Consider the following 26,333-nt stretch of genomic DNA (forward strand, 5'->3'; position numbering starts at 1 on the left):
TTTTTGCCTCCCTGTCTATCCTCTTTCCCCTTGAAAATAGACTTGGACATATTTCCAGTCATGCCGGAAAGTACCTTCACAGAGTTGGCAGTGGAATTCATTCATTTGGGGAAATATTTATTGCCTAATTATAGTCAGTGCCAGACACTGTTTCCTGCCGAGTTGGATAAGGCAAAAATCTGCATATAAAAAGTTCATACCATGAACGAGGAGATAGATGGTCAAGAGGAAGAAAAGTCATAATAGGTGAATGTAAGGTGTTTGAGGGAGCCCAAAAGAGGGAACTCCAAATTCTAGAGAGGGTTGAGGAGGGCTTTTGCCAAGTGGACAAGGGAGGGGAATGTTTCCAAATGGCAGGAATATAGTGTACATTCTTTTTACTACTTTTGTGAGAGCCCATCACCTAGGAAGGTGGTGGGGCAGGCATGATATGTGGTCCATGGTATAGAACAAGGGTTGACAAACTTTTTCTATAAAGGGCTAAAAGTAAATATTTTCAGCTTCCCAGCTTATATAGTGTCTGTCACAACTACCAAACTCTTTTAGTTTAGGACAAAAGCAGCCCCAGACAATATGCAAGTGAATGGGTGGGGCTTCATTCCAATAAAACTTTATTTTAAAAAACAGGCAGTGGGTGAGATTTGGCCCGAGGAGAGTTGTGTCTGAGTCCTGGTATATAAATCCCTCTCTTCACCCACAGAGGTACACCCAGTACAGTGTTTCTTTGGAAGTCTTACTATCTCTTCCTGACTGCCTTTAATTTTTGAGAGATGGCTAGCCTGTTCCATAATGAGAAGCTGTAATGTGTAACTGGCAGGTGTCTGTGTGTTCTCTCTTTCGCATAGGTGGAATCACAGTATCTGTGGTTGCATTCTTCTTCACAATTAAGTTCCTCTTCGAGCTCGCCGCACGTGTAGTCAGCTTCCTCCAGAATGAGGACCGTGAGCGCCGAGGGGACCGGACTATTTATGACTATGTGCGGGGAAATTACCTGGATCCCCGGTCTTGCAAAGTCTCCTGGGATTGGAAGGACCCCTATGAGGTGGGCCACAGCATGGCCTTCCGAGTGCATGTAAGGGAATGTTTCTGTCTCCATACCCGTTGGGGTTTCTGAGTCACTTAACTTTTCAGAGCCCAGTTCAGTCTGTTGGTGGTGCTGGCCTAGAATGTTAACATTTTCCTCTGTTTTTCTGTCTCTCCCAGGAACTTGGGAATTATTAGTATCTGAAGAGTCACGAATTTCTCTAGCATTTTGGTTTAATGGGTGCTTAGCTGTGAAGAAGTATAAACTTAATGTTACCTCTTCAAAATAAGAAAAATATTACTAAATAGAGTTGGGGTTATTGTAGATTTAGAGGTTGGCAAACTATGGCCCAAGGCTTAAATCAGGCACAGCTCCTACTTCTGTAAATACAGTTTTATTGGAATACAGCAACACCCATTCATCTTCCTGTATTGCCTATGAGTAGTTAGCCACAATTGAATAGCTGTGTATGACCTATAAAGCCAAAATTATTTACTCTGTGGCCCTAGAAAAGGTGGGCTGCCCCCTATGATGACTTTACTACAGTACCATGCTTGGTTTTGTAGCCGGAACCCCCCTAGCCTTGCCTGTTGTTTTAGTTCACTCAGTGCCAGTGGTACCCGCTGACGTACCTTTACATTGGATTAGCAGTGATAACATAATAAGAAGGGCTGGTAAGAAGAGGCAGCATTTGTGGGAATGTCAAGCTGAAACTGATTTAATGGTATATCTTAAACCTGTCCTCGAAACAAGTTAAGACTTTGTTCATGATTTAATGGTTTTCTTTGAAGTTTTAAGATAATTTCTTTCTCCCTCTGTCTGCAGGACTGTAGGAGGGGGTGGGTACTGGGTTTTACCAGCTACCTCCTCGCTCCCCACAGTTTTTTGAGTTAGATGGCTAACGATTTTCTCTCCCCGTTCACTAATGGGTGCCCCTCTTCTTCCCACTGCAGTTATTCTATAAGAACGGGCAGCCTTTCCCTGCACATCGGCCTGTGGGACTAAGAGTTCACATCTCTCATGTTGAGCTAGCAGTGGAAATTCCAGTGACCCAGGAAGTCCTCCAGGAGCCCAGTTCCAATGTGGTCAAGGTGGCCTTCACTGTGCGCAGGGCTGGGCGTTATGAAATCTCAGTGAAGCTCGGTGGATTGAATGTGGCCTACAGTCCCTACTACAAGATTTTTCAGCCTGGTACATTCCCCCCCCCCCCCCCCCACTTCTTCCCTCTCTCTTTTTCCCCCTTTTTCTTTTTCTTTGTAATTATACCTTTTTTTGAATAATATCTTTATCGAGATTTAATTCACATGCTATAAATTCATCCATTTAAAATATACAATTTAATGGTTTTTAAAATTCATAGAGTTGTACAACTATCACCACATTTAATTTTAGAGCATTTTTATCACCCCATGATCCTGCAACTGTTTGTAGTCACTCCCCATTTTCCCCAAATGCCCCAGCTGTAGGCCACCACTAATCTGCTGCTTGTGGATTTGCTTACTGTGGCTGCTACTTTACTGTTTACATTCAGATCTGTGTAATCATAACATATGTGGACTTTTTGTGACTGGCCTGTTTCACTTAGCATAATGCTTTTAAGGTTTATGCATGCATATTTTAGCATGGATTAGTACTTATTTATTTTTATTTCCAAGTAATAGTCCATTGTGTAGAATGCTGCAATTTATCTATTCATCAGTTGATGGACATTTGGGGGTCATTGCTTTTGGCTGCTACGCATAATGCCGCTGTGTACATTTGTGTACATTTTTGTGTGGACACACATTTTCATTTCTTTAAGAGCGGAATTGCTGGGTCATCAGCCAGGTAAGTTCTTAAGGAGTAAGGGTGCCAGAATAGACAAACGGTAAATTCTTCTGATATTTGAAAACTTTTCAAGTAAAACCACCTTGACTTAATCCCACTCTTGCTGCCATTATGTGTTTTACTTCTTATTGAAGAGTTTCTGCTCAAGCTTCTGGTATCTAAGAGTTGAGGCTTGTATCTCTACTCTTTCACCCCCTTCATGTCCTTTATGCCAGATAATAAATGCTCACTGACTTTGAAGCCTAAAAGTATAATCTCTGAGTCCTGATTCTGCAACATATCTCTTTAGTGTGTCAAGATCCTGTCTGTCCTGTGTGTTCTGCCATGGCTTCCTTTTGAGGGTGTCATTTTGGTATCTGCAGCGGTGATAGGACCATGGAACCTGTTGGGGTCAAACCATAACAAGAAGGGTCTTAAGAAGATTTGTGTATCTTTGCTTGACTAGTCATCAATTTTCTTTCTCTTACAACAGAGGAAGGCTGACAAGGTGGCTCCCAAGCCATCTCTCTCTCCATATATCTCGTTCTTTGTTTCAGTGTCTCTCTCATAGACTCCTTTCCACATGAATTATTATCAAACTACCTCCTTGCCACCAATGGAGAACATTACATATCCTTATAAGTGAATACCAGTCCTTTTATTAAACTCTTTATTTTGAAATAATTATAGGTTCTTATGCAGTTGTAAGAAATAATAGAGCGATCTGGTATACCTTTGACCCAGTTTCCCTCAATGGCAACATCTTAAAAATATAGTATAGCCCTGGCTGGTGTGGCTCAGTTGGTTGAGCGTTATCCTGTGCGCCAAAGGGTTGTCTGTTTGATTCCCAGCCAGGGCACATGCCCAGGTTATGGGTTCAATCCCTAGTAGATCAATGTTTCTCTCTTTCCCTCTCCCTCTCTCTAAAATCAATTAAAAATATATATTTAAAAAAAGGGAAGTACAACTCTTTAAAACAAACATAGTACAATATCACAGCCAGGTTATTGACATCAATACAGTCAAGACACTGAACATTTCCATCACCACAAGGATCCTTCATGTTGCCTTTACATAACCACACTCATTCCTCCTCTCCCACCCACCTCTTTCTTAACCCCTGGTAGTCACTAAGCTATTCTCCATTTTTATAAATGTTCTCATTTCAAGAATGTTATATATATGGGATCACAGAGTATATAACCTTTTGATTTACATAACTTAAAAAAAAATCATTATTGTAAGTATTACATATATCCCCTTTTTTCTCCCATTGACCTCTTCTACCTGCCCTGACTCCCTACCCCAGGCCTTCACCACCCATATGTATATATGGATATAAGTTCTTTGGTTGATTTCTTCCCACCTACCCACTCTCCCCTGCCTTCCCTTCTGAGATTCGACAGTTCCATGCTTCTATATTTCTGGATCTATTTTGTTCATCAGTTTATTTTATTCATTAGATTCCACACATGAGTGAGATCATGTGATACTTATCTTTCTCTGACTGGCTTATTTGCTTAGCATAATACTCTCCAGGTCCATCCATGCACACACTTTTTTTCACTTAGAATTTCTTGGAGATTCATCCAGGTTGTTGAGTGTATCAATAGTTGGTTCCTTTTTATTGCTGAGTAGTAATTCCATGTTGTGAAGATACCATAGTTTGTTTATTCACCAATTGAAGGGCATTTAGGTTTTCTCCAGTTTTTGGCTATTGTGAATAAACCTATGAGCATTCATGTACAGATTTTTCTGTGAACGTAAGTTCATTTCATTGATATAAATGCCCAGGAATGCAATTGCTGGGTCATATGGTAATTTCATGCTTAGTATTTTTAAGGAACTGCCAAACTCTTCTAGAGTGCCTATAGCATTTTAACTTCCTAGAAATGTGTGAATAGTCCAGTTTCTTCACATCCTCAGCAACATTTGATATTGTCACTAGTTTTCATTTTAGCCATTCTGGTAAGTGTGTAGAGGTTTTAATTTGCACTTCCCTAATGGCTAATGATGTTGAACATCTTTTCATGTGCTTATTTGCCATCTCTGTATCCTCTTGGGTGAAATGTCTTTTCATGTCTTTTGCTCATTTCCTAATTGGATTTTTTGGTGTGTTTTTTTTTTACTATTGAGTTTTGAGAGTTCTTTATATATTCTATATACTAGTCCTTTGTTAGGTAATGTGTTTTCTCTCAATCTTCAGCTTTTCTTTTTATCCTCATAATGGGGTCATTCACAGTACAAAAGTTGTTCATTTTGGTGAAGTCAATTTTATCAGTGTTTACTTTTATAGATCACTATTGTCCTGGTGCATGGATTCGTGCACATTGAAAGGAAATTAATTAGAAGAAATATTTTAATATTGCTGTTTGCCCTTTCTCTATAATAGAAGTGTCAACCAAATTCATGATTGACAATGACAGATTGAAGCACGCGTTTTATTGGCGCCAGCAAGAGCTTTATATGTATACGCATGCGCGAGTCAACTTAGCCTTTTATAGATATAGAATAAACTTGCTTAATTAGACCTGCTTTCTGATTTAGTTAAACTTTTTCCAGCCCAGCGAAGCACTCCAACTTCTTTTCAGGTAATTGTCAGCAACACAGCAGTAAATATCAACACGAAGCAGATTATTATTGTAGATCATGCAGGGAGAACAAAGGGTAAAATATTTGCAGCAGTGTTTGACTATATTTTGTGCAGCGAGAAAACCTGAAGTCATTTTCAAGTTCCACCATTTCTTCTTTTCAGTTTAACATTTGGTTAAAGTGTAAAATGTTTGCACCTGGCTATAAAGCAAGTCAGGTTTCTGGGCTGAAGAAACTCCAAGGACACTAGTTGCTAGGGAGAGGAAGCCAGGTGTTGCTACATGACGTCATTACCCGCTGTCCACAGCAACTGTTTCTGGGCTGGGCTGGGCTATGGGCTGCATTTTGCACCATGCGGTCTTGACAGCATTGGCTGTGATTTGGTGGAGTGTCGCTCCAGGGTGGTGGCGGGGCCTGTGTCCCACTTGGGGGAAGCCAAGTGTTGGTTTGTTGGCTCCAGGTCCGTGGTACCGTTTATTTTTAAATGGCCAGTGAACATCATGGCAGCTCCTGCCTTGATCGTCTGCCCCCTGTTGGTTAGTGCTCGTCATAGCTACCGGTTGGATGGACATTTAGTCTTTTATATGTATAGGTATTTAGTGTCTGAGAGCTCTTTGACTAGTCCTCGATCCTGAAGATTTTATCCTATTTTTTTCCTAAAAGTTACATAGTTTTACATTTTATATTCAAGGTTATGACCTGTTTTTAGTTCATCTATAATAATAAAAGTGTAATATGCAAATCAACCGAGTGGCCGAATAGCAGAACGACTGTCCGGGCAACCACGCTATGATATGCACTGGCACCAGGCCAGCCAAGGTGGGTGTGATGCTATTGGTCGGGGGGCCTGCCATTGCCCCACGATCACCCTGCAGAGGGAGGCCCAGGCCACCCTCTGTAGGGCGATTGATTGGGGGGCTCCGCGATCGATTGCTCCGCAGAGGGAGGCCCAGGTTACCTGGCTGGTGGTGCTGCGGTGGGTAGGTGGGGCCTCCCTCTGTGGGGTGAACGATAGTGGGGCTCCTGGACTGCGAGAGGGCGCAGGCCAGGCTGAGGGAACCCCCCCCCCCCCACCTGAGTGCATGGATTTCGTGCACCGGGCCTCTAGTTTTTATATAAGAGACTTGGGTCGAGGTTTGTTTTGTTTTGTTTGTTTTGCATATAGTTCAGTTGCTCTAGCACCATTTGTTGAAAAGGCTATCTTTGCCCTCTTACATTGCTTTTGCACCTTTGTCAAGGATTAGTTGGGCATATTTGTAGGGGTATATTTCTGTGTTCTTTGTTCTGTTCCATTGAGTGATGTGTCTATCCCTCCACCAATACCACAGTCTTGATACTGTAGCTATATAATAAGTCTTAAAAGTGAGTAAACTGATTCTTCCCACTTCATTCTTCTATTACAGAATTATTTTAGCTATTCTGGGTCCTTTGCCTTTCCATATATATTTTAGAATAATATTGTCTAAAGCTACAAAATCTTGCTGAGATTTTGATAAGAACTGTTAAATCTTTATAGCATTTGGGGAGATTTGACATCTTTACTGTGTTGAGTCTTTCAATTCATAAACATGGTACATCTCACAATTTATTTAGACCTTTTTTATTTATTTCATCAGTATCTTGTTGTTTTTAACATACAAGCCTTGTATATATTTTATCAGATTTGCATCTAAGTATTTAGGGTTTTTTGCGATTGTTCAGCACTTAGTTTTAAGGCCTGTCTCACTTGTAGATTTCCAATAGGACTCTAGGCATTGTGTCCGCAACTCAGTTCTGTTTTCTCCAAGTTCTTCTCTCATTTTGTTTAGTGCTTGAAGTAGTTAGGAATTTGTAAAAATTAGTCCCGAAAGTTTATTTTAATTAATCTCTTTGTTTTCTGTCTTTTTCTCTGACTCTTAATGGTGGTGTTTTTTTGTTTGTTTTTTTAATATATTTTTATTAATTTCAGAGGGGAAGGAAGAGGGAGATAGAAACATCAGTGATGAGAGAGAATCATTGATCGGCTGCCTCCTGCACGCCCCACACTGGTGATCAAGCCTGCAACCTGGGCATGTGCCCTGACCAGGAATTGAACTCCTGGTTCATAGGTCGACACTCAACCACTGAGCCACGCTGGCCGGGCCTTAATGGTGTTGTCTATCCCTCGGAGTTGGGCTGGGACATAGCTCTCTTTGTGCCTGAAAAGTACCTTTCTAACTGTTAGATTCCATTGTCTTTATTCCAGGAATGGTGGTTCCTTCCAAGACCAAAATTGTGTGCCATTTTTCTACTCTTGTGTTGACCTGTGGGCAGCCACACACCCTTCAAATAGTGCCCCGAGATGAGTATGACAACCCTACCAACAATTCCACGTCCTTGAGAGATGAGCACAATTACAGTTTGTCCATTCATGAGGTAAGCAGCCTCCCCCTTCTTTCTCTCTGTGTTCCTTTCTCTATCGTTCTCGCCCTTTCTAATTCATTTCCATTTCTTGACTTCTGTGCTCTCCTTCCTTCCTTCATCTGATAATACCTATCTCATTAGTAACTATGAGCCTTAGATTAGCTCATAGATAGGAAAGTTCTTTGTAAAGAGTAAATTACATGCAAATATGGAAAATTATATATGTTTAGTGATGCTTTGTTTTCCTTGTATAGCTCGGTCCCCAAGAAGAAGAGCACACTGGTGTCTCATTTGAGAAGTCAGTGACATCCAACAGACAGACCTGCCAGGTCTTCTTGCGACTCACCTTGCATTCTCGTGGCTGCTTCCATGCCTGCATTTCGTACCAAAATCAGCCAATCCATAATGGCGAATTTGACATTATTGTCCTAAGTGGTGAGTTGAAAGAAAAGCTCTGATAATGTTCTTTGCATGTCTGTGCTCTTTTGACAACTTCTCACACAAACATCTGCTATTTGAGCCAAACTTAGCTCAGAGTCCTGTGGGCTAAAAGTTTAATTTTTTCTTCTTCTCTGACTCCTACTCTAAACTTTATTCCTTATTCTACTTCAGAGAATGAGAAGAATATTGTTGAACGCAATGTGTCCACCTCAGGAGTGAGCATTTACTTTGAGGCTTATCTTTATAATGCTGCCAACTGCACCAGCACACCGTGGCACCTCCCACCCATGCACATGAGCTCTTCCCAGCGCCGGCCTTCCATGGCCGCTGAGGAGGAAGACGAAGATTCACCTTCTGAGTGTCACACCCCCGAGAAGGTGAAGAAACCGAAGAAGGTGTACTGCTATGTGTCACCAAAGGTTGGAACTCCCATTCTTGCCTCTAAATCTCCCAGCCCAGCCTGCATGTAATTGGTAATAGTCTGAGAATCAGGCAAGATCACTGACTTGTAGGGTTTCTAGGATGCTAAGAGAGGTTACTTAAAGTGAAGCAGCAGAGGGTATGCCACCTCTTCTGCTGCAGATGTTTGGTTTGGACTAGATTTAAGTCTCTGCCTTGGAGCTCTAGGGAACCTGTGGCATTCTGCCCTTCGAGTGCTTCTGGGAAGATTTTTCAAGGCATGGCTCTTAGAGCTTTAAAGAAAGTCACTTTAAAAGTTCTCACTAGTATAAAAATTACTGTTGTCTCCTTGTGCTTTTTGAAATAATTTGATCTTTCATTCTGTCATCTGTGAAACCACAATAAGTGGATGTCACCATCAGGCTACAGGATTAGAACAGAAATTTTGGCAGAGACAAGGAGTTTAACTTCCCAAGGGCCCTGAGCTAAGAGGTGCTTTGTGTTAGAGATTTTCTTTTTAATATTTGTATTTTGCTTGTTCATTCAAACCTCAGAAAAATGAGACTCTTGAAACATCCCATTATATCCCTTTAATGTCATAATCAAAACTGAGTTCTAATACTATTCTCCTTTAGAATACTTTGTTACCATTTGTTATTTAAAAATCTAACCTTAATTTAGCATGGGGGAATGGTAATGAGGGACTAGTGGTGTATAGATGAAACAGGATTGGTTATGATTTGATAATTTTTGAAGTTGGTGATGGATTCATTAGACTCTTTTTCTCTTCTTTAGTATGTGTGTGAAATTTTCTTTAATGAAGAATTTTTTAAAATTTAGAAAAAAATCAGCTACTATGCATCACAGATTTTTTAAATTAAAAAAAATTATGGCATTGTTTTTTTCTTTATGACATAAAGAGATCCTTCTTTATTCTTAATGAGGAATTTTTATGAACCTTTTTGTATGAGACTCCACACCAATCACCTTTCTATCTCCCACCCCCTTTTCCCTGGCAAATCCTTGGTACCATTTAAATAGGGATAAAGCAATAGATATGGGCCATTGCTGTTCCCTGTTCATTGACTTAGAGAAAGTCTCTCTGAGCAGCACTGAGCTGAGCAGAAGTAGATTTTTATTGTTTCCAGGTGAAATAATGTTCTCTACTCATAAAGTGAAAACCTGAGCTCAGATATTTACAAATGGTAGTAAGACTTAAATGTTAAGACTATGAAATATCTCTATGTGAAATTGCACTGTCAGAGTATTATTTTTAATTTGCCTATTTCAAGAGGGTGATATTACTTATTTGATTTCAATGCTGACCTAAATTATCCTTTTTGTCCATAGATGAAAAGGGTTATCATGAGAAGTATAGATGGGGACTCTGATATTTGAGTTATAGTATCCAAATAGAGCCTTTTTATTTATCATTCACTTGGTTTTTTGTCTGTTGGCCCATCAGCAATTCTCAGTGAAGGAGTTCTACCTGAAGATCATTCCCTGGCGCCTTTATACCTTCCGAGTGTGCCCAGGAACCAAAGTAAGTGGATCCTTACATCTGGTTCTTGCTGAGCAGGCTTCAGCCCTGGAATAACTCAGCCTGTTCGCAGTTATCTCATGAAACCTCATGAAGAACACAGACAGTATAGTAAGACATGTCTTACAGGAATTTAAAAGCAAGACAGAATAATGCGAGAGTTATCTTTTTCCTTAGGCCTAAGTTAATGGAGAGGGTATTAATAACTTTGCCCCCAGCTTGGTCTCACAGTATATTGAAGCTCTTTTAGAATCAGTATTTTCATATATTACAAATTTTTTTTTTTAACTTTTCTGAGCTTTTAGAATCTAAGGGCAAATCACTTTCCTCCACCCAGTTTGTCCAACCTCTTCAGGTAGTTATTTGCTATTTTATGGATCCCGACTATTTTCATCCTGCTTGTATTCCTTGTTGGAAGGTCTGTAGTGTTGCCTGTGATCCTTACTAAAGGCAGTCTTCTGCAACTCAAATAATTTAAAATTTGAATTGTAGAGCACTGAAGTGAAAAACAAGGAAATGTACTCCTGGTAGGTACTCATTTGGAGAAAACAGGCTTAACTTGTTTTTGTTGGTTGGTACAGAGCATAGGGTTGTGGGCGGTTTTTGCTGGAGTTGAGGTTTTTATAAATTAATTCCTTTTTTCTCCCCGCCTTTGCTAGTTTTCGTACCTTGGCCCCGACCCTGTCCATAAGCTCCTTACACTGGTGGTAGATGATGGCATTCAGCCTCCTGTGGAGCTCAGCTGTAAGGAGAGGAACATCCTCGCAGCCACTTTCATCCGTTCCCTCCATAAGAACATAGGTAAAGTTGGGCAGTGACCGCAGCTACTGTGGGTGCCTGAGGGTGTAGAAGTGGCCTGCACAGATGTCTTGTAATAAGGCTGTAATCATGATGAATCTTACGGTTCCTCAGGAGGCTCTGAGACCTTTCAGGACAAGGTGAACTTTTTCCAGCGAGAGCTTCGGCAGGTACATATGAAAAGACCACATTCCAAAGTCACCCTGAAGGTCAGCAGACATGCCTTGTTGGAATCGGTGAGTAAAGTTTCATCTCTGTCAAAAGTTATCAAAGTTTTTCAGCTAGGACCTCTTTGATATTTGGTTATATTCTTCAGGTTATCTTTTTCATGAAACCCAAACTTCCCTTTAAACATACCTGTGAAAAGACTATCCTTCTGTTTGATTATACTAAGTTTGGGGCAGATTTGTTGGAGGTATGTTATTAAGGAGAGAGACTGGTTGACACATTGGCTTTAGAATCTGTACTGAACTAGCTCCTGAATAAACTCATGGAACTCCTGTGCAGGGCAGGTATAAGTAGTTGTTACAGAAGAAAGTTCTTGTTATTGAATCCCTGGAATAGAAGAGCTCTTGTTGGATTACAAGGCAATGATTTTTGTTGTCACTCTGGTTTGATGGAAAAGGAACACCTGATGTGTGTCTGTCTCCACTGCACAGACGCTGGCATAGTTCTTACATTCCCCAAGAATGAGAAGGCTTGGTCCCAGTCCAAAATGTGTTTGTGATGTTTGGCTCTGGTAGGTGTGATTGGAAACCTCTTTTCTCAGCCGCATTCTCCATGTGGTATGGCTCCCTGTCTGAACCTAGCCTTTGGATAAAGACGTCTAGCAAATAGACTGTACTTTACCAAAAACCAGGACTCCTTGGTTGTCTTGCTGACAGCTTACTAATCTGAGCCATTTTTAGTTCTTTAAGCATTTTTTCATTAATAAAATGAGGATTGTAAAAAGAAAAACAAGCGTCAACTTTTCAACAAAGTAATGGTGTAAAGACAAATTAGATTATTTTTTAAAACCTTACATTTCTTCTTGAGATACATGTATTTTAATTATAAAGTGTTATTAAAGCTTGTTTATGAATAATAGATTGCCTCCAATAACTAGTAGACAATAATAGCATTATTCTTGTGTTTTTGTCGTTAACACCCAAGAAATGCCAGCCAATGGTCTGATACGTCCTTCCTTTTGCTACTTTTCAGTCTCTGAAAGCCACTCGGAATTTCTCCATCTCAGATTGGAGCAAGAACTTTGAAGTGGTTTTCCAGGACGAAGAAGGTCAGTTTTGAAATTTCATATTCATCTTTTTTTTAAACTCCACTCTCACTCGTATTCTATTTCTTACCCCTTCTCCACAAAAAAACAAAACACACCCAAGGGGGTGTATTTTTTTTCTAAGGGAAAAAATTCATGAGTCAAGATAAAAGGTGGTGTTTACTGGCCAGATGACTTGGTGGATCTCATAGAGCACAGACATACAGGGGCTCAGAGGGAGAGCTCTGTGTATTTGAACCAGAAGGGCAAACTTTTCACCTTTGTAGAACTAAGAGAAAGGTCCGTTTCCTTGGATATCTTATCGCCTGTGTTTCCACACTAGGGGGTATTAGCTTAGTGACCTTTGATCCTGTAGAAGGATGGAATTTCAAAAAAACGTCCAGTTAATGTGGGTTGGAAGGGGGAAACAGTAAGGTAGTGGAATGGAGGGAGTGTGGAGAGTATAAAATAATGGATTAATGAACAGACATGATAGGAGATAGTAGGCCAGAGTTATTTTTTATTTTTATTATATTTTTCAGCTCTGGACTGGGGAGGGCCTCGCCGGGAATGGTTTGAGCTAATCTGCAAAGCACTATTTGATACCACCAATCAGCTCTTTACTCGATTCAGTGACAACAACCAAGCATTAGTGAGTCTGTGACTTCCCCATGGGTGGGTGGAAAATGTAGATTATGTTATAATAATGCAGTAGACTGACGAGTTTGAGATTATGAATCTGGGAATCTGACAATTTGTGCCCTGTTTTTCCCTACAATATGAACTAATCAGTTAACCTCCTTCTGCTTTGCCTTCATTATTTCATCTCTAGGATAAGAGAAAATGCAGACAGATTAATATTTTACTAAAAAGCATTATAATGCAATGGCTATTCTAATTATAATAATAATTAAGCCACTTTCTCAAAACATGCCTGAAGCTATTGAATTCTGTACTAGACCTATGACTAAGCATAGGTGTCAGGAGGAGAGAAGTGGACTTTGGCTGAAGGAAGTTCTGGTTTAGGGAAAAGGCATCATCACATCATGCACTGATTACTTCCATACTCAGCCAGATGAAGCCACAAACTTATGTAAGATTCTTCAGCCTAATGTAAGGCCATCTCTGCCCTTTATCCTCCAGTCACTTGAATTACTCAGTAGTGGCTACCAAAAGGCCAATACCATTTGGATGGGCTCTTTGGTTTAATACTGGAATTCTTGCTCTCTCGGAATGGAGTTGGGAGGGTGGGTCTTTCCAGAACTAGGCTATAAGAAAATGGCCCAAAGCTTTTAAATGTCTTTTTTTTTGACAGGTGCACCCCAACCCTAACCGCCCCCCTCATCTACGCTTGAAGATGTATGAGTTTGCAGGGCGGCTCGTGGGCAAGTGTCTCTATGAGTCCTCTCTAGGAGGAGCCTACAAGCAGTTGGTCCGCGCTCGCTTCACCCGTTCTTTCTTGGCCCAAATCATAGGACTACGTATGCATTACAAGGTAATGTCTGAGGTGTGTCTTTTCTACTAAGGGCCCTGGCCATGAACTCTGGAGTCTCTCCACTCTGAGCTAATTATTCTTAAGGTTGAGGGGGTAAGTGGTTCCTAGCAGTTGTAAATTTCATTTCTGGGTAAGAGTAGTCATGTTCTATTCTGTCTTTCTGTCTCCTCAGTACTTTGAAACGGATGACCCAGAATTCTACAAATCTAAAGTTTGTTTTATCCTCAACAATGACATGAGTGAGATGGAGCTGGTCTTTGCAGAAGAGAAATATAACAAATCAGGTCAATTGGATAAGGTGAGAACGAGGACCAGAGCCCGTGGGTCCCCTGATTCCCACCCTCTTCCAGAGCAGTGCAGCCTAATAGAACTTCCTGCAAAATGGGCATGTTCTCTGTCCGTGCTGTCCACTGAGCACCCACAATGTGGCCAGTGTGACCAAACAACTGAATTCCTCATTTTATTTTATTTTCATGAACTTAAATGTAAATAACCACCTATGGCTAGTGGCAGCCATATTGGGCAAGATAGGTTTAGGTCATTGCATCCTACACTTTATGATCTGGCCCATTTTAGTGGAGTAAAAGACACATGAACCCATCTATCCCACCTATTTACTCTCTAGTAGAAAAAGAACTTAGTGATAATGCAGTGTCACTGCACAAGGAGCTTTGGAGGGGATGGCATGCCTATCTCAACTTTAGTGGTGTTGATGTAGATGACTCCTATTTTAACACTACCTGTATATTTTTAAAACTTTATTACAAAATTATTAGCCCAAAGTACTTCTGATGCAAATGTGGTTCTGTTTACACTGTAGTGCTAAACAAAATCATGAAGGTAAAGTTGCAGTGACATACAATTGAAAGCAAATAGCAATGACTAAAAACTGTGACCACTGATTGATACCATTGTACTGATAATCACATATCCTTTGTGACTGTTGTGGGACTGTAAGGGAAGGCTGTAAGGGAACAACTGATCCCTTCTTAGAATTTCTAAAGAGATTTCTTCACTACTTATCTGGCCTTATTTATTCTCAGTTGGCTTAGGGGTTTAAGAGAAGAGGTTGTGATGGTGTAATTTCAGATCATAGAGACATTAATGTTGCTAACAAGGGACCAGAGTATCTTCTTCCTGTTGCATCACCACTGTTTGACTAGGTCAGAGAAGACTCCCTCAGATCCCCACTTCAGAAATAGTTAGTAGAATACAGCAATAGTGGTGGGAACCCGGAAGCTTAGTAACTGTACAGAACCAAGTGTGTTGAGAAGCTGAATGCCCGGCAGAAACTTGCAACTGTGATGGACGTCATTAACTCTGTGTTTGTGGGGCATACCAGCAGCTGTCATCTTATAGACTCTCATCCGCAGCCTCTCCCTCTGTCTTTTGCATCTTATTTTAGGTTGTTGAACTCATGACAGGTGGAGCTCAAACCCCAGTCACTAATGCGAATAAAATCTTCTATTTAAATTTGCTGGCCCAATATCGGCTGGCCAGTCAAGTGAAAGAGGAGGTGGAGCATTTCCTGAAAGGTGAGATTCTGTCTGCTCTTAGCTTTGATGTGAAAGTACCTGTATCCATGGTGTGGGTATGGTTTTAACTGGGCTACTTTGTTTCAGGCCTGAATGAGTTGGTCCCTGAGAACCTTTTGGCTATTTTTGATGAAAATGAGCTTGAGGTAAGTGCTTATATTCACAAACCCCCATTCTTGACTCAGTGTTTTAGTTTTCCCACAGGAAAGCCCTTTATGCAAGGTTGATTTCACTTTTATCACTCTCCCCAAGCATTGACCCATTCGTCAGCTTTTAAAAGGTTAGAATGTGTCCTAGCTGGTTTGGCTCAGTGGATAGAGTGTCAGCCCATGGACTGAAGGGTCCTGGGTTCAATTCCAGTCAAGGGTACATACCTCGGTTGCAGGCTCATGCTGGAGGCAACCAATCAATGTGTCTCTCTCATATTGATAATATTCTCTCTGTGTCTCTCCCCCTCCCTTCCACTCCCTCTAAAAAAATCAGTGGAAAAATATCCTCAGGTGAAGATTAAAAAATAAATGAAAAATTAGAATGTGAAAATTAGAAACCAGTAAATAGCTAATTATTTTTGAAGAGTAATAATATTCACCTATTTCTCAAATATTATTGATATTGGTTGAGTACTAAAGAATTAGTATCATGTACAGTCTTTGACGTTTAAAGATGATTTAAGGGAATAATAGGACATATTTGTTCAGGGACTATTTTTTTTTAAATTAAATCTTTATTGTTCAGATTATTACAGTTCCTCTTTTTCCCCCCCATAGCTCCCCTCTACCCGGTTCCCACTCCACCCTCTGCCCTTACCGCCACCCCCCACCCCCACTGTCCTCATCCATAGGTGCACGATTTTTGTCCAGCCTCTTCCCGCACCCCCCATACCATTTTCCCCCCCAAGAATAGTCAGTTCACTCCCTTTCTATGCCCCTAATTCTATTATATTCACCAGTTTATTCTGTTCATCAGATTATTTATTCACTTGATTTTTAGATTCACTTATTGATAGATGTGTATTTGTTGTTCATAATTTGTATCTTTACCTTTTTCTTCTTCTTCCACTACTTAAAGGATACCTTTCAGCATTTCATATAATACTGGTTTGGAGGTGATGAACTCCTTTAGCTTTTTCTTATCTGTGAAGCTCTTTATCTGACCTTCAATTCTGAATGATAGCTTTGCTGGGTAAAGTAATCTTGGTTGTAGTTTCTGGGTATTCATCACTTTGAATATTTCTTGCCACTCCCTTCTGGCCTGCATATGCATAGTTTCTGTTGAAAAATCAGCTGACAGTCATATGGGTACTCCCTTGTAGGTAACTGACTGTTTTTCTCTTGCTGCTTTTAAGATTCTCTCTTTGTCTTTTGCTCTTGGCATTTTAATTATGATGTGTCTTGGTGTGGTCCTCTTTGGATTCCTTTTGTTTGGGGTTCTCTCGGCTTCCTGGACTTGTAAGTCTATTTCTTTCAGCAGGTAGGGGAAGTTTTCTGTCATTATCAAATAGGTTTTCAATATCTTGCTCTCTCTCTTCTTCTGGCACCCCTATAATTCGGATGTTGGTGCGCTTGAAGCTGTCCCAGAGGCTCCTTACGCTATCTTCGTATTTTTGGATTCTTTTTTCATTTTGCTTTTCCAGTTGGGTGTTTTTTGCTTCTTTGTATTTCAAATCTTTGACTTGATTCTTGCGATCCTCTAGTCTGCTGTTGGGAGTCTTTATAAATTCTTTATTTCAGTCAGTGTATGTTTAATTTCTAGTTGGTCCTTTATCACAACCTCGAGGGTCTCATTAGATTTCTTGAGGGTCTCATTAAGTTTATCGGCGGTTTCTAGAAAATTCTTGAAAAACCTTAAAAGTGTGGTTTTGAACTCTATATCCAGTAGTTTGCTTTCCTCCATTTCTGTCATTTGTGTCCTGTTTCTTTGTCTCTGCATTTTTTTATGCTTCGCTGTGTCGATAGAGTGGCTTTCTGTACTAGGTGTCCTAGGGGCCCAGTGGCTCAGCCTCCCCAATTACCTGAGGTAGACACTCTTGGTGCACCCCTTTGTGGGCTTTGTGTACAGTCTTGTTGTAGTTAAGCCTTGATTGTTGTAGGTAACACTGGAAGGGATTGACCTCCAGGCCAATTGGCTGTGAGAATCAGCTGTGTCTGCAGTGGGAGAACTTCTGTGCTGAAGACACTCTTATGGGGCAGGACTTGCTTCAGTGGGGCTTTGGTGCTCACTGAGTCTGCCCCCTAAGTGTGTCCCTTATGGATCTGAGGAGTTATAATCTGGATGGTCCCACTCTGACCACTGGGTACACTGGCTCTTGGATCTCTAAGGAGGAGCTAATTTAGCCTCTGCCTGAGGCTACCCAGCAGGAGCTGTGGAGAGATCTGCAGATTCCTCTTCTTTGTTTGGGGTTTGGAGGTGCCCAGATGAGGCCCAGCTGTGAAGCAATGTAAGCTGCTGTGGGGCCTTGGGCCTTCTTTTGGAAGTTCTGGGTCACTCTGACCCAGCTGCAGTTTGTTAGGTAATTTTCATATTGCAAAGGGCCAGGCCTTTCATATGCAAAAGCCTCTGCACACAGCTTGGGTGGGGCGGGGTCTCAGGAAATCAACAGGGCGGAGCAAACAGCTATGGCTGATCCTCAGTCCTGCCCTAAGAGGCCCCGTGTCTCAGTGTCCCGGTAATTGCTGCAAGCACCTCTGAGAGAAAGCCGCCCTCGAGTTCCAACCGGTGCCAGACAGTCCAGTTTCTCCCTGTATGAGTCTGGGTCCCCAGAGACTCACCCGGAACTGGAGTTCAGAGCAGCCAGGAGCTTGAGACTCCCTCCCGATTGAAAAAGACAGCCGTGTCCTCAGTTGCCAGCCCTTTCACGTGCACCTCCGTACCTCTGCACTTTACTTCCGCACCTCCTCTGAGTCTCAGTGTGCTTTTCTCTTTGCTTCTAGTTGTAGAATTTCCACTCAGCCAGCCTTCCTGTGGTTCTGGATGATGTCCATTTTGTCTTTTAGTTGTATTTTTGAAGTGGTTGTGCGAGGCAGCAATTTCCTGTGTTTACCTATGCCGCCATCTTGGTTTCTCTCTGTTCAGGGACTATTTATTGAGTGCCTCCTGTATGCCATGAGTAAAAAAGTCCCTGCACTCATGGAATGTTCCAGTGAAGAAGACATATTTCAACGTTTGGGACCACAATGTTATACAGTTAATATATTCTTTTTTTTTTTTTTTAATATATTTTATTGATTTTAGAGAGGAAAGGAGAGGGGGAGAGAGAAACATCAATGATGAGAGAGAATCATTGATTGGCTGCCTCCTGTGCGCCCCCCACTGGGGATCGAGCCTGCAACCCAGGCATGTGCCCTTGGCCGGAATCGAACCCGGGACCCCTCAGTCCGCAGGCCGACGCTCTATCCATAGAGCCAAACCAGCTAGGGCCAGTTAATATAGTCTTATCTTAGATCCTGTAATAACCAAAATATGGCTCTATGATGGTAAATGCCATTCTGTAAGTAGCAAAATACGAGTTTGTATCAGGTGTGAACAAAACATAAAATCAGTTTTTTACCTGCTGCTCACAGATGATACATATAAGGCAAATTATTAGTTTCAATTATTAGCTCTTATGAGGAATGTGTTTTTTGCACTGTTGCCTGTATGGAGAAAGTTCTTTAAAATTGAAAAAACAAAAAAGTTTAGGTGGTTTTGTACAATTTTTATTCTTATTAACTGAACTGTTTTCGAGAACAAGACTCAAAGTCTTGTGCAATTTTCATCACATTTTATACCTTTAAATATGAATCTAAACAAAATGAACTCTCCATCTCTCAGCCTAAAGTTTCTGATAGAAACCTAATGCTGTTATTTGGGGACTGAGGAATAGCTACTGGTATATTTGTTTGTATCCTGAAGCAAAGCATTTGTAACAATTTGTAAAAGTGAGTAGGACGGAAGGACACAGTCTCTTACAGTTCCACATGCTGCTCTTAGTTACTCATTAGCTTAACCAGTTCTTTTTGAAGGAGCCAAGGCTCTTAAGGCTTAATGTGAGCTTTTCTCGTCTCTTGATTAGGATGTATCATTCTTTATATCCATTGGATGAGGACTCACAGTCTGTGAAGTAACACGCAGGGTTCTGAACCAGATGACATGAACAAGATGTTGAGGGCTCTGATCTCATTAATGTTCTCATTTTTTGGCATGTTTTTAATCTATCTGTTCAAGTAGGGGCTGGGCTGAAGGGAAGGAAGGTAGTGAAAGTTCAGTCCACAAAAGGATGGATCCTGGGGAAGAGGAAAAGCCACCTGACAGATGGATCAGTGGGCCTGGGGGTGTCTTCATCAAAGGGAAAGGGCCTGCTTTTCTCCCTGTTGTTTCTAGGCTCCGTCCCGATCAGACTGTCAGTAAACTTAGTTCCCTTTTTGTCCTTTGTTGCCATTCAAAATAATCCACAGCAGCAGTTCTTAATTAGGTGGGTGCATCAGAAATGCTTGGGGAACTTTTTCAAAACACACACGCTTGTAACCTATTCCTAGAGATTCTGATTCAAAAGGTCTAGGGTAAGACCATAGGCATCAATATATTTTTTTAAAAGCTGTGTGATTTGCCCTGGCTGGTGTAGCCCAGTTGGTTGGGCATCGTCCTGTGCACTGAAAGGTCACCAGTTCGATTCCTGGTCAGGGCACATACCCAAGTTGCAGGTTCGATCCCCGGTTGTGGTGCATGCTGGAGGTAACCAATCAATGTGTCTCTCTCACAGTGGTGTGTTTTTTTCCCTCCCTCTTTCTCTGTCTTCCTCTCTCTCTAAAATCAATTTGAAAAACAACATTTTTTTTTTAGAAAAGGCTTGTGTGATTGTTAGCACATTGGTTAGGAAACTTTGGCCTATTATAATTGATTTTCCTAAAGTGGTATTCTGGCATTGTGACCTCACCTTTTGTCTTTTTCCTGGTGTTTTCTTTATTCTACATTTTTGCATATTAACATAGGTAATCAACCTTATGCTGAGTCTTTGTTCCTCTGAGTGTCCTAGTAACACCTGACTATCTTCTCCAGCTACTGATGTGTGGGACTGGGGACATCAGTGTGGCTGATTTCAAAGCCCATGCAATGGTCGTTGGTGGCTCATGGCATTTCAGAGAAAAGGTAAGTGGGCCAGATTTCTTTTAGTTGGATTTGTGCCATGTTGTAAAGAAAAAGTTTCAGAACACAAAAGTTGAAGCCCTGGCTGGATTGCTCAGTTGGTTGGAGTTTGTCCCGTACACCGAAAGATTGTGGGTTCAATCCCTGGTCGGGGCACATATGAGAGGCTCACATTGATAAACCAGGGGTGGGAAGCCTTTTTTCTGCCAAGGGCCATTTGAATATTTATAACATCATTCATGGGCTATACAGAATTATCAACTTAAAAATTAGCCTGCTATGTTTGGCAAAATATTTATTTAACTCACCCACAATGCCTTGGCAGGGCCAGACCAAATGATTTGGAGAGCTGGACATTCCCCACCCCTGCTCTAAACATATCCTTGGGTGAGGATTTAAAAAAAAAAGTTGAGGAGTCAGAAAAGCAGACATATCAACTGGGGAAAAAAAATGATATATGTGTGGGAAAGACAAAAGGGATCCTGGTCTCTATTGGCTATCATGCTGACTGCCACAGAAAAGTGCATTGGAAAGTCAAGGATACAGAACCAAGCGTTCGGTGACTTCCCTCCTGACTGCGTGACAATGCAAACTCCTAGACTCTAGGCCAGGGGTGGGCAAACTTTTTGACTCGAGGGCCACAATGGGTTCTTAAACTGGACCAGAGGGCCGGAACAAAAGCATGGATGGAGTGTTTGTGTGAACTAATATAAATTCAAAGTAAACATCATTACATAAAAGGGTATGGTCTTTTTTTTTTTTTTTTTAGTTTTATTCATTTCAAACGGGCCGGATCTGGCCCGCGGGCCGTAGTTTGCCCACGGTTGCTCTAGGACCTAGAGAGTTTGTCAATTCTAACCATTCCTACCTGTGTCCTCACAGAGCAGTAACTGAGCCACACCCCCACTTTGGGTGTCCTGTTGCTTCCTTGCCCCGAAGTCAAACCCTGGGCTGCATACTGGTGTGACCCCAACCTTGTGCTCTCCCTGCCAGGTCATGAGGTGGTTTTGGACTGTAGTTTCCAGTTTGACCCAGGAGGAGTTGGCTCGGCTGCTTCAGTTCACAACGGGCTCTTCTCAGCTGCCACCCGGAGGCTTTGCGGCCCTCTGTCCCTCGTTCCAGATTATTGCTGCTCCGACCCACAGCACGCTACCAACTGCACACACATGGTAGGTATCTGACTGCCCAATGCATGCTCTTGGGAGGGATTATTTTTCCAGCCTTTGTCAGTGGTTTTGAGTTAATCACTTCTCCCCTTGCCCTTCCAGTTTTAACCAGCTGTGCCTCCCTACGTATGACTCATATGAAGAGGTGCACAGGATGCTGCAGCTGGCCATCAGCGAGGGCTGTGAGGGCTTTGGCATGCTCTGACCACTCTCCTGCCATCCTCTTGGCTCCTGTGCTTTCTGGAGCATCTGGATGCGCACAATAGACATCATAACCACTGATGCTAACAGAACACATAACCATCAACCAGAAGCTGCTGCATGCTCCCCAGTGTCTGGAGTATTTGGTCACCTACAAGCCTTGTCCTTCCCTCGCCCCCTTCCTGTCCATCTTCTCCCCACAGGCCACTTTGGCATGATATGTATTCTGAGCTACTCGTTGAGTCACGAGAAGAGGACCGTGCTGCTGTAATTCCACTTGGTTCTTAGGAGATCTCAGTGGCGGGAGCCGCCTCATTAGCTGAAGGAGATTACACAAAGGGCTCAGCTCTCACTGGGGAGCTGGTGCCCTCGCCTTGCTATCCTCCTCTGCTTATGCTCCTCGGGGTCCCTCTGTGGCCCTTATTACTTGACCTGAGGTCTGTGAGTCCTTCTTGTGGGCAGGGTAATTGCCTCTTCTCAGCAGGAGCCAGGAGAAGCACCGATAGGAAGAGGCCCACATGCGCAGTCTTTGGTTTTGTCCCTCTGCACAACGGCAGGCACAGGCATTGGCCCTGGACTACCTCTGATGGGGACTGAGAGCACATGGATCTTTCTGTGGTTCCGAACTGGAAAAGGAGCTTTCCCTGCAGGCGTTTCTGGAAATGGTCGTTAATCTCTAAAGAATTCTAAGCTTTTTCTTGAGTTTGAGCCGGTGAGAAAAGCAGACCTAAGCATGTGCAAGATAGCTGGGCTGTAGCCTCCAGTGCTGACTCTGCTTCTCCTTTAAGGTTGGGGGTGTGTCTAGGCATATGGCTGGCTTGAAGACTACTGATGCTTGTCCCTAAGTTTGTTCTTTACGCTGAGGTGTGGCTGGGCCTGGTCACATGCCTTCGAGTTATACAGTCTGCTAAGAGCTGGGATTCTTTTGCTTTCTACTGAAGAAAATTTTGGAGCAAGGAACTGGGACCATAAGAATAGCATGCCAGTGATCCCTGCTTCTCTCTTTGCTTGGTGTTCTCTGGCAGCACTGGGGCAAGGGAAGGGGACCAACAGCTCAAGTGTTTTCACAGGTCCTTTGGGTCAGGATACTGGGAACAGGAGAATGTCAGGCAGTAAACACCTAGCTGCCCCAGTTACTTCCCTTCACTCCCTCAGTTACCACCAAGGGGAACTAAGAAGGGAGGAAGATAAATTAGGTTCACTATTGTGTGATGATTGAGGAGAGCCTGCTGTCATCTCTTGGATGATGGCAACATTACAATTTGAATGAAAACATTTGCAAGACGCAAAACCTCATCAACTGTCCCACATGTCTGTTTTTAAGAAGGCTTTGTAGCAAGCTACTATTCCCAATGGGGCATTCAAGTCTGAGACTATTACAAGCCATCTTTATCGCCAAAACCAGCAAGTACACAGAGTCCAGAGAGGAGGCAGGACTGTGGCATTGCCTTGGCCTCCTGGAAGCAAGTCTGAGCCCTCCTGCTCCCAGAGATCACAAGGAACAAGCCCTTCTGAGCTGCTGCTGTTAATGCCTGACCTCACTCCTTCGCAGTCGTCATTTGTCCTTCTTGGTGTGGGTGCTGACCTCACTCATTCTTGGGGTCCAGGATCCAGTGTCAGGGCCTCTACACCACAGGGTCCTGCATGCCACATGGTCACTGCTCTCCTCAGGGACCAGGACAAGGTGCTGCTGCTTGCCCCAGTGTTTCCCGTGGGATATGTACAGGCAAGCTTTGTCATCACCCTGGGAAACACGATGCTGCCCCTCGGCCCAGAGAGGGGTTTCCCGCGGGGGGCCCGGGGGCTGGTTCTGCTGTCTTTGGCAGTTATTCCTCTTCTGGATTCTGCTTTCTCCCTCCAGCAGCTCTCCACAGACTGACGCTGGAGCTCGATTTGATTTTCTTGGCTAGACCTGTCATTTTAAACTCTGGTCATAGCACTTTTCAAAGCATCCTGGGCACCGCCACTGCCCAGCTGGGGCAGCTGCATCCCTGTGGGGGTCCTGAGCCCCAGGGCCTTTGTTTAACAAAACCCTTTGGTACTGTTGTGGTTTTTCTATTCCAGTTTATCCTCTCTCCTAACTGTTCAAATGTATCTTTGCTCTTTTGGGCCTTTCTTTTACCTTTTTTTTTTTTTTTTTTTTTCTAATCCTGCTTTGGTACTAGCCAGTGTGGGGAAAGGTACAGTGTGTCGGAGAGAAGTAGTGTGTGTTACTTCTCGGGCAATTTTCTATTCACGTTTCTTATTTTGGCCAGTTCTTTTATTTATGTCCTTGTGGCCCAGGTACTTAGGGGGTCAGCTAACTTCCTGGCCTTCAGTGTCTTTGAAGGAGACCAGATACAAAGTGAACACCACGGAGAACATCGGCATGTCTCTAGAACTTCAGCGGAGACCAAGCCGTGCTGCAAATTTTCAGGCCAGGCAAAAGGGCCAGACAGTTGCAATGACTGTGTAAATATTTTGTACAGTAAATAAATAAATGTTTAAAAGGACTAAGGAGTAGAAATATTTTTTTGTATTTTCCCAAGAATTCCTTCAGAAGCAGGCAGCTCAGGATAGGATGTACACTGGGAGACCCGCCTGTCCCAGGCCTCTTGCCCTTTCACCCTTCCCTGATTGCTGTCCATGGTTCCAAGCGGGGCACTGTCATTCACACAGCCAGTGGCGGGACAAGTGCTTGTGCACTTTGGCAAGAGCAGAGCGTGTCTGTTCTCATCAATCTTTTAAACATTAATTTGTTACAGTTTTACTACATAAGAAACTCAGTGTAGAAAATTTGGAAATGAAAAAAACAAGGGAAATAAATCACCTGCCATCCAGAGGTAACACTAGAAACACTTTGATGTATCCTGATTTTGCATATAATCACATTTATTTCCTTAACTCCCCTGCAACACTCCCCCCGCCCCCCTTCCACAAGTGCTCTGGGCGTGGCAAACAAAAACACAGCTCCTCAAATTTGGCAGGTGGTACCAATTCTTTTCCAACCAAAGATAAACTTGGCAGAGAGAAAACCAGGCCTGATTTATGTCTAGAAAGAAAAGTATTAGGGACCCTGGCTTTCTAAGAGAAGTAATCATGGTGTCTTGTACAGTAATTCCTAATCTGGAAAATCAAAACAAAATCCTGTTTGGAATTCTTTTTAAAATTCAGATTTTTGCCCCCACTCCCAGACCCAATGAATTGGAATCTTAACTGGAAAACTCTTGTATAGTGCTTTTACCCCTATTTCATCAAGCTCCTGAGTGATATGCCATGTCACAAAACAAAACAAAATTCTCTCTGACTTTCCATTTTTAGGTTAACTGTCCTACATCTTTTATATTTGCTGCTCTTGTGGCTTTGAATAGGTCACCATGAACACTCAGTGAGTGATTTCATCTCATCATGAAGTTGTTATTAAGACTCAAGAGGCTAGTAAGATTATTCTTGAATTATAACAAAAGATACTGCTCAGCTGGCTTAGCTCAGTGGTTGAGCGTCAAACTATGAACCAGGAGGTCACAGATTCCTGGTCGAGGCACATGCCTGGGTTGTGGGCTTGATCCCCAATGTGAGGTGTGCAGGAAGCAACTGATCAATGATTCTCCCTCTCGGTTCCTCTCTGAAGTCAATAAAAACATATTTCAAAAAAATAAATACTAGTTTCAGCTTCTCGTGTGCCGGTGCCTCTGAGCCACTGCACTTGGAGCTCTCAGCCGCACTCCTCTTAGGACTACAGTAGAGGTGGGACCAGAGGGCTTCTTACCTCTACTTTGGCTTCACTTAGATCCTGAAATATGAGACCAGCTCCAGGTATCCTGTAATACTTTTACTTAAAAATAGAAAATTTACTTTGAGATGTAACATATATACAAAAAAAGGTATGCAAGCACATACAATTTAATAAGTAATTATAAATGAAGCACAAGTGACCACCATCCGGGTCAAGAAATAAAACAGGGCAGGACTGCAGAGCAGGTCTCATCCCATCCCTCTATTGTCCCGACTTTTATGATGACTGTCTTATCTATTCCCTTTCCAAACAGCCTGTTCTAAAATTCGCAGTGGGGAGAGAGTGAAAAGAGCCCATGTGGCCTCTGAAGATGCTAAGCAAGGTCAATTCCTCCATAGTAATTGCTATACTTCACGATTACTTTTAAAATTTTCTGAGGCCATCATTGCCCATGAGACTAGTTCAGATTCCTGATGCTGAATCTGGTGAATCATGTTCAATGTCTACAAAGTTTTCTTGCCAAGATTTACCCCCAGAGGTTCTACATTGGATGGTCCTTGGCAGTACCCTGAACAGGTTTGGTGGGCTGGTCTTACATGATTATGATTCTCTGCTGGTCAGCGGCAGGTTCTTGAGTATCATATAAGTGCAGTGGTATTGAAACTGACTCAGCCCTAAGTTGACTCACAAACTTGGGGTGGGCTAACTTCTGACTCCGAATATGGAAACTGTACCACCTAACAGAAAGTCATCCCAAAGTTACTGGACAGCTTAGTTTTTCTGTTTGGAGTTCAAAGGGAATGGGTTTAGGGGGTCTTGTAATGATCTTGGTTTGTATTTGACGGAGAGTTGGGATACGCCTTGCT

At 42.3% G+C, this 26,333-nt stretch overlaps 1 protein-coding gene across 2 annotated transcripts in view; it reads left to right on the top strand.

The window, feature by feature from the left end:
• The window catches only part of AREL1 (apoptosis resistant E3 ubiquitin protein ligase 1), a 42,960-nt gene extending 18,696 nt beyond the window's left edge, over positions 1-24,264 (top strand). The window contains exons 4-20 of one of the 2 annotated variants that reach the window (XM_070416637.1): positions 846-1,072; positions 1,978-2,215; positions 7,647-7,816; positions 8,059-8,239; positions 8,417-8,664; positions 10,110-10,187; positions 10,844-10,985; positions 11,097-11,218; positions 12,183-12,258; positions 12,777-12,886; positions 13,550-13,729; positions 13,902-14,027; positions 15,135-15,264; positions 15,352-15,410; positions 20,299-20,388; positions 21,379-21,554; positions 21,654-24,264. In XM_070416637.1, coding sequence (XP_070272738.1) covers positions 846-1,072; positions 1,978-2,215; positions 7,647-7,816; positions 8,059-8,239; positions 8,417-8,664; positions 10,110-10,187; positions 10,844-10,985; positions 11,097-11,218; positions 12,183-12,258; positions 12,777-12,886; positions 13,550-13,729; positions 13,902-14,027; positions 15,135-15,264; positions 15,352-15,410; positions 20,299-20,388; positions 21,379-21,554; positions 21,654-21,756 — 2,456 coding nt within the window. In that variant the 3' untranslated portion in view covers positions 21,757-24,264. The remainder of the gene's footprint in view (positions 1-845; positions 1,073-1,977; positions 2,216-7,646; positions 7,817-8,058; positions 8,240-8,416; positions 8,665-10,109; positions 10,188-10,843; positions 10,986-11,096; positions 11,219-12,182; positions 12,259-12,776; positions 12,887-13,549; positions 13,730-13,901; positions 14,028-15,134; positions 15,265-15,351; positions 15,411-20,298; positions 20,389-21,378; positions 21,555-21,653) is intronic. The other variant, XM_070416646.1, reaches the window with a different exon arrangement.
• Positions 24,265-26,333: the final 2,069 nt, after the last annotated feature.

Source organism: Myotis yumanensis, unplaced genomic scaffold (genome assembly GCF_028538775.1).
Source record: "Myotis yumanensis isolate MYYU_CA2020_CCGP unplaced genomic scaffold, mMyoYum1.0.hap1 SCAF_1, whole genome shotgun sequence".
In the NCBI taxonomy this organism is placed as follows: domain Eukaryota; kingdom Metazoa; phylum Chordata; class Mammalia; order Chiroptera; family Vespertilionidae; genus Myotis; species Myotis yumanensis.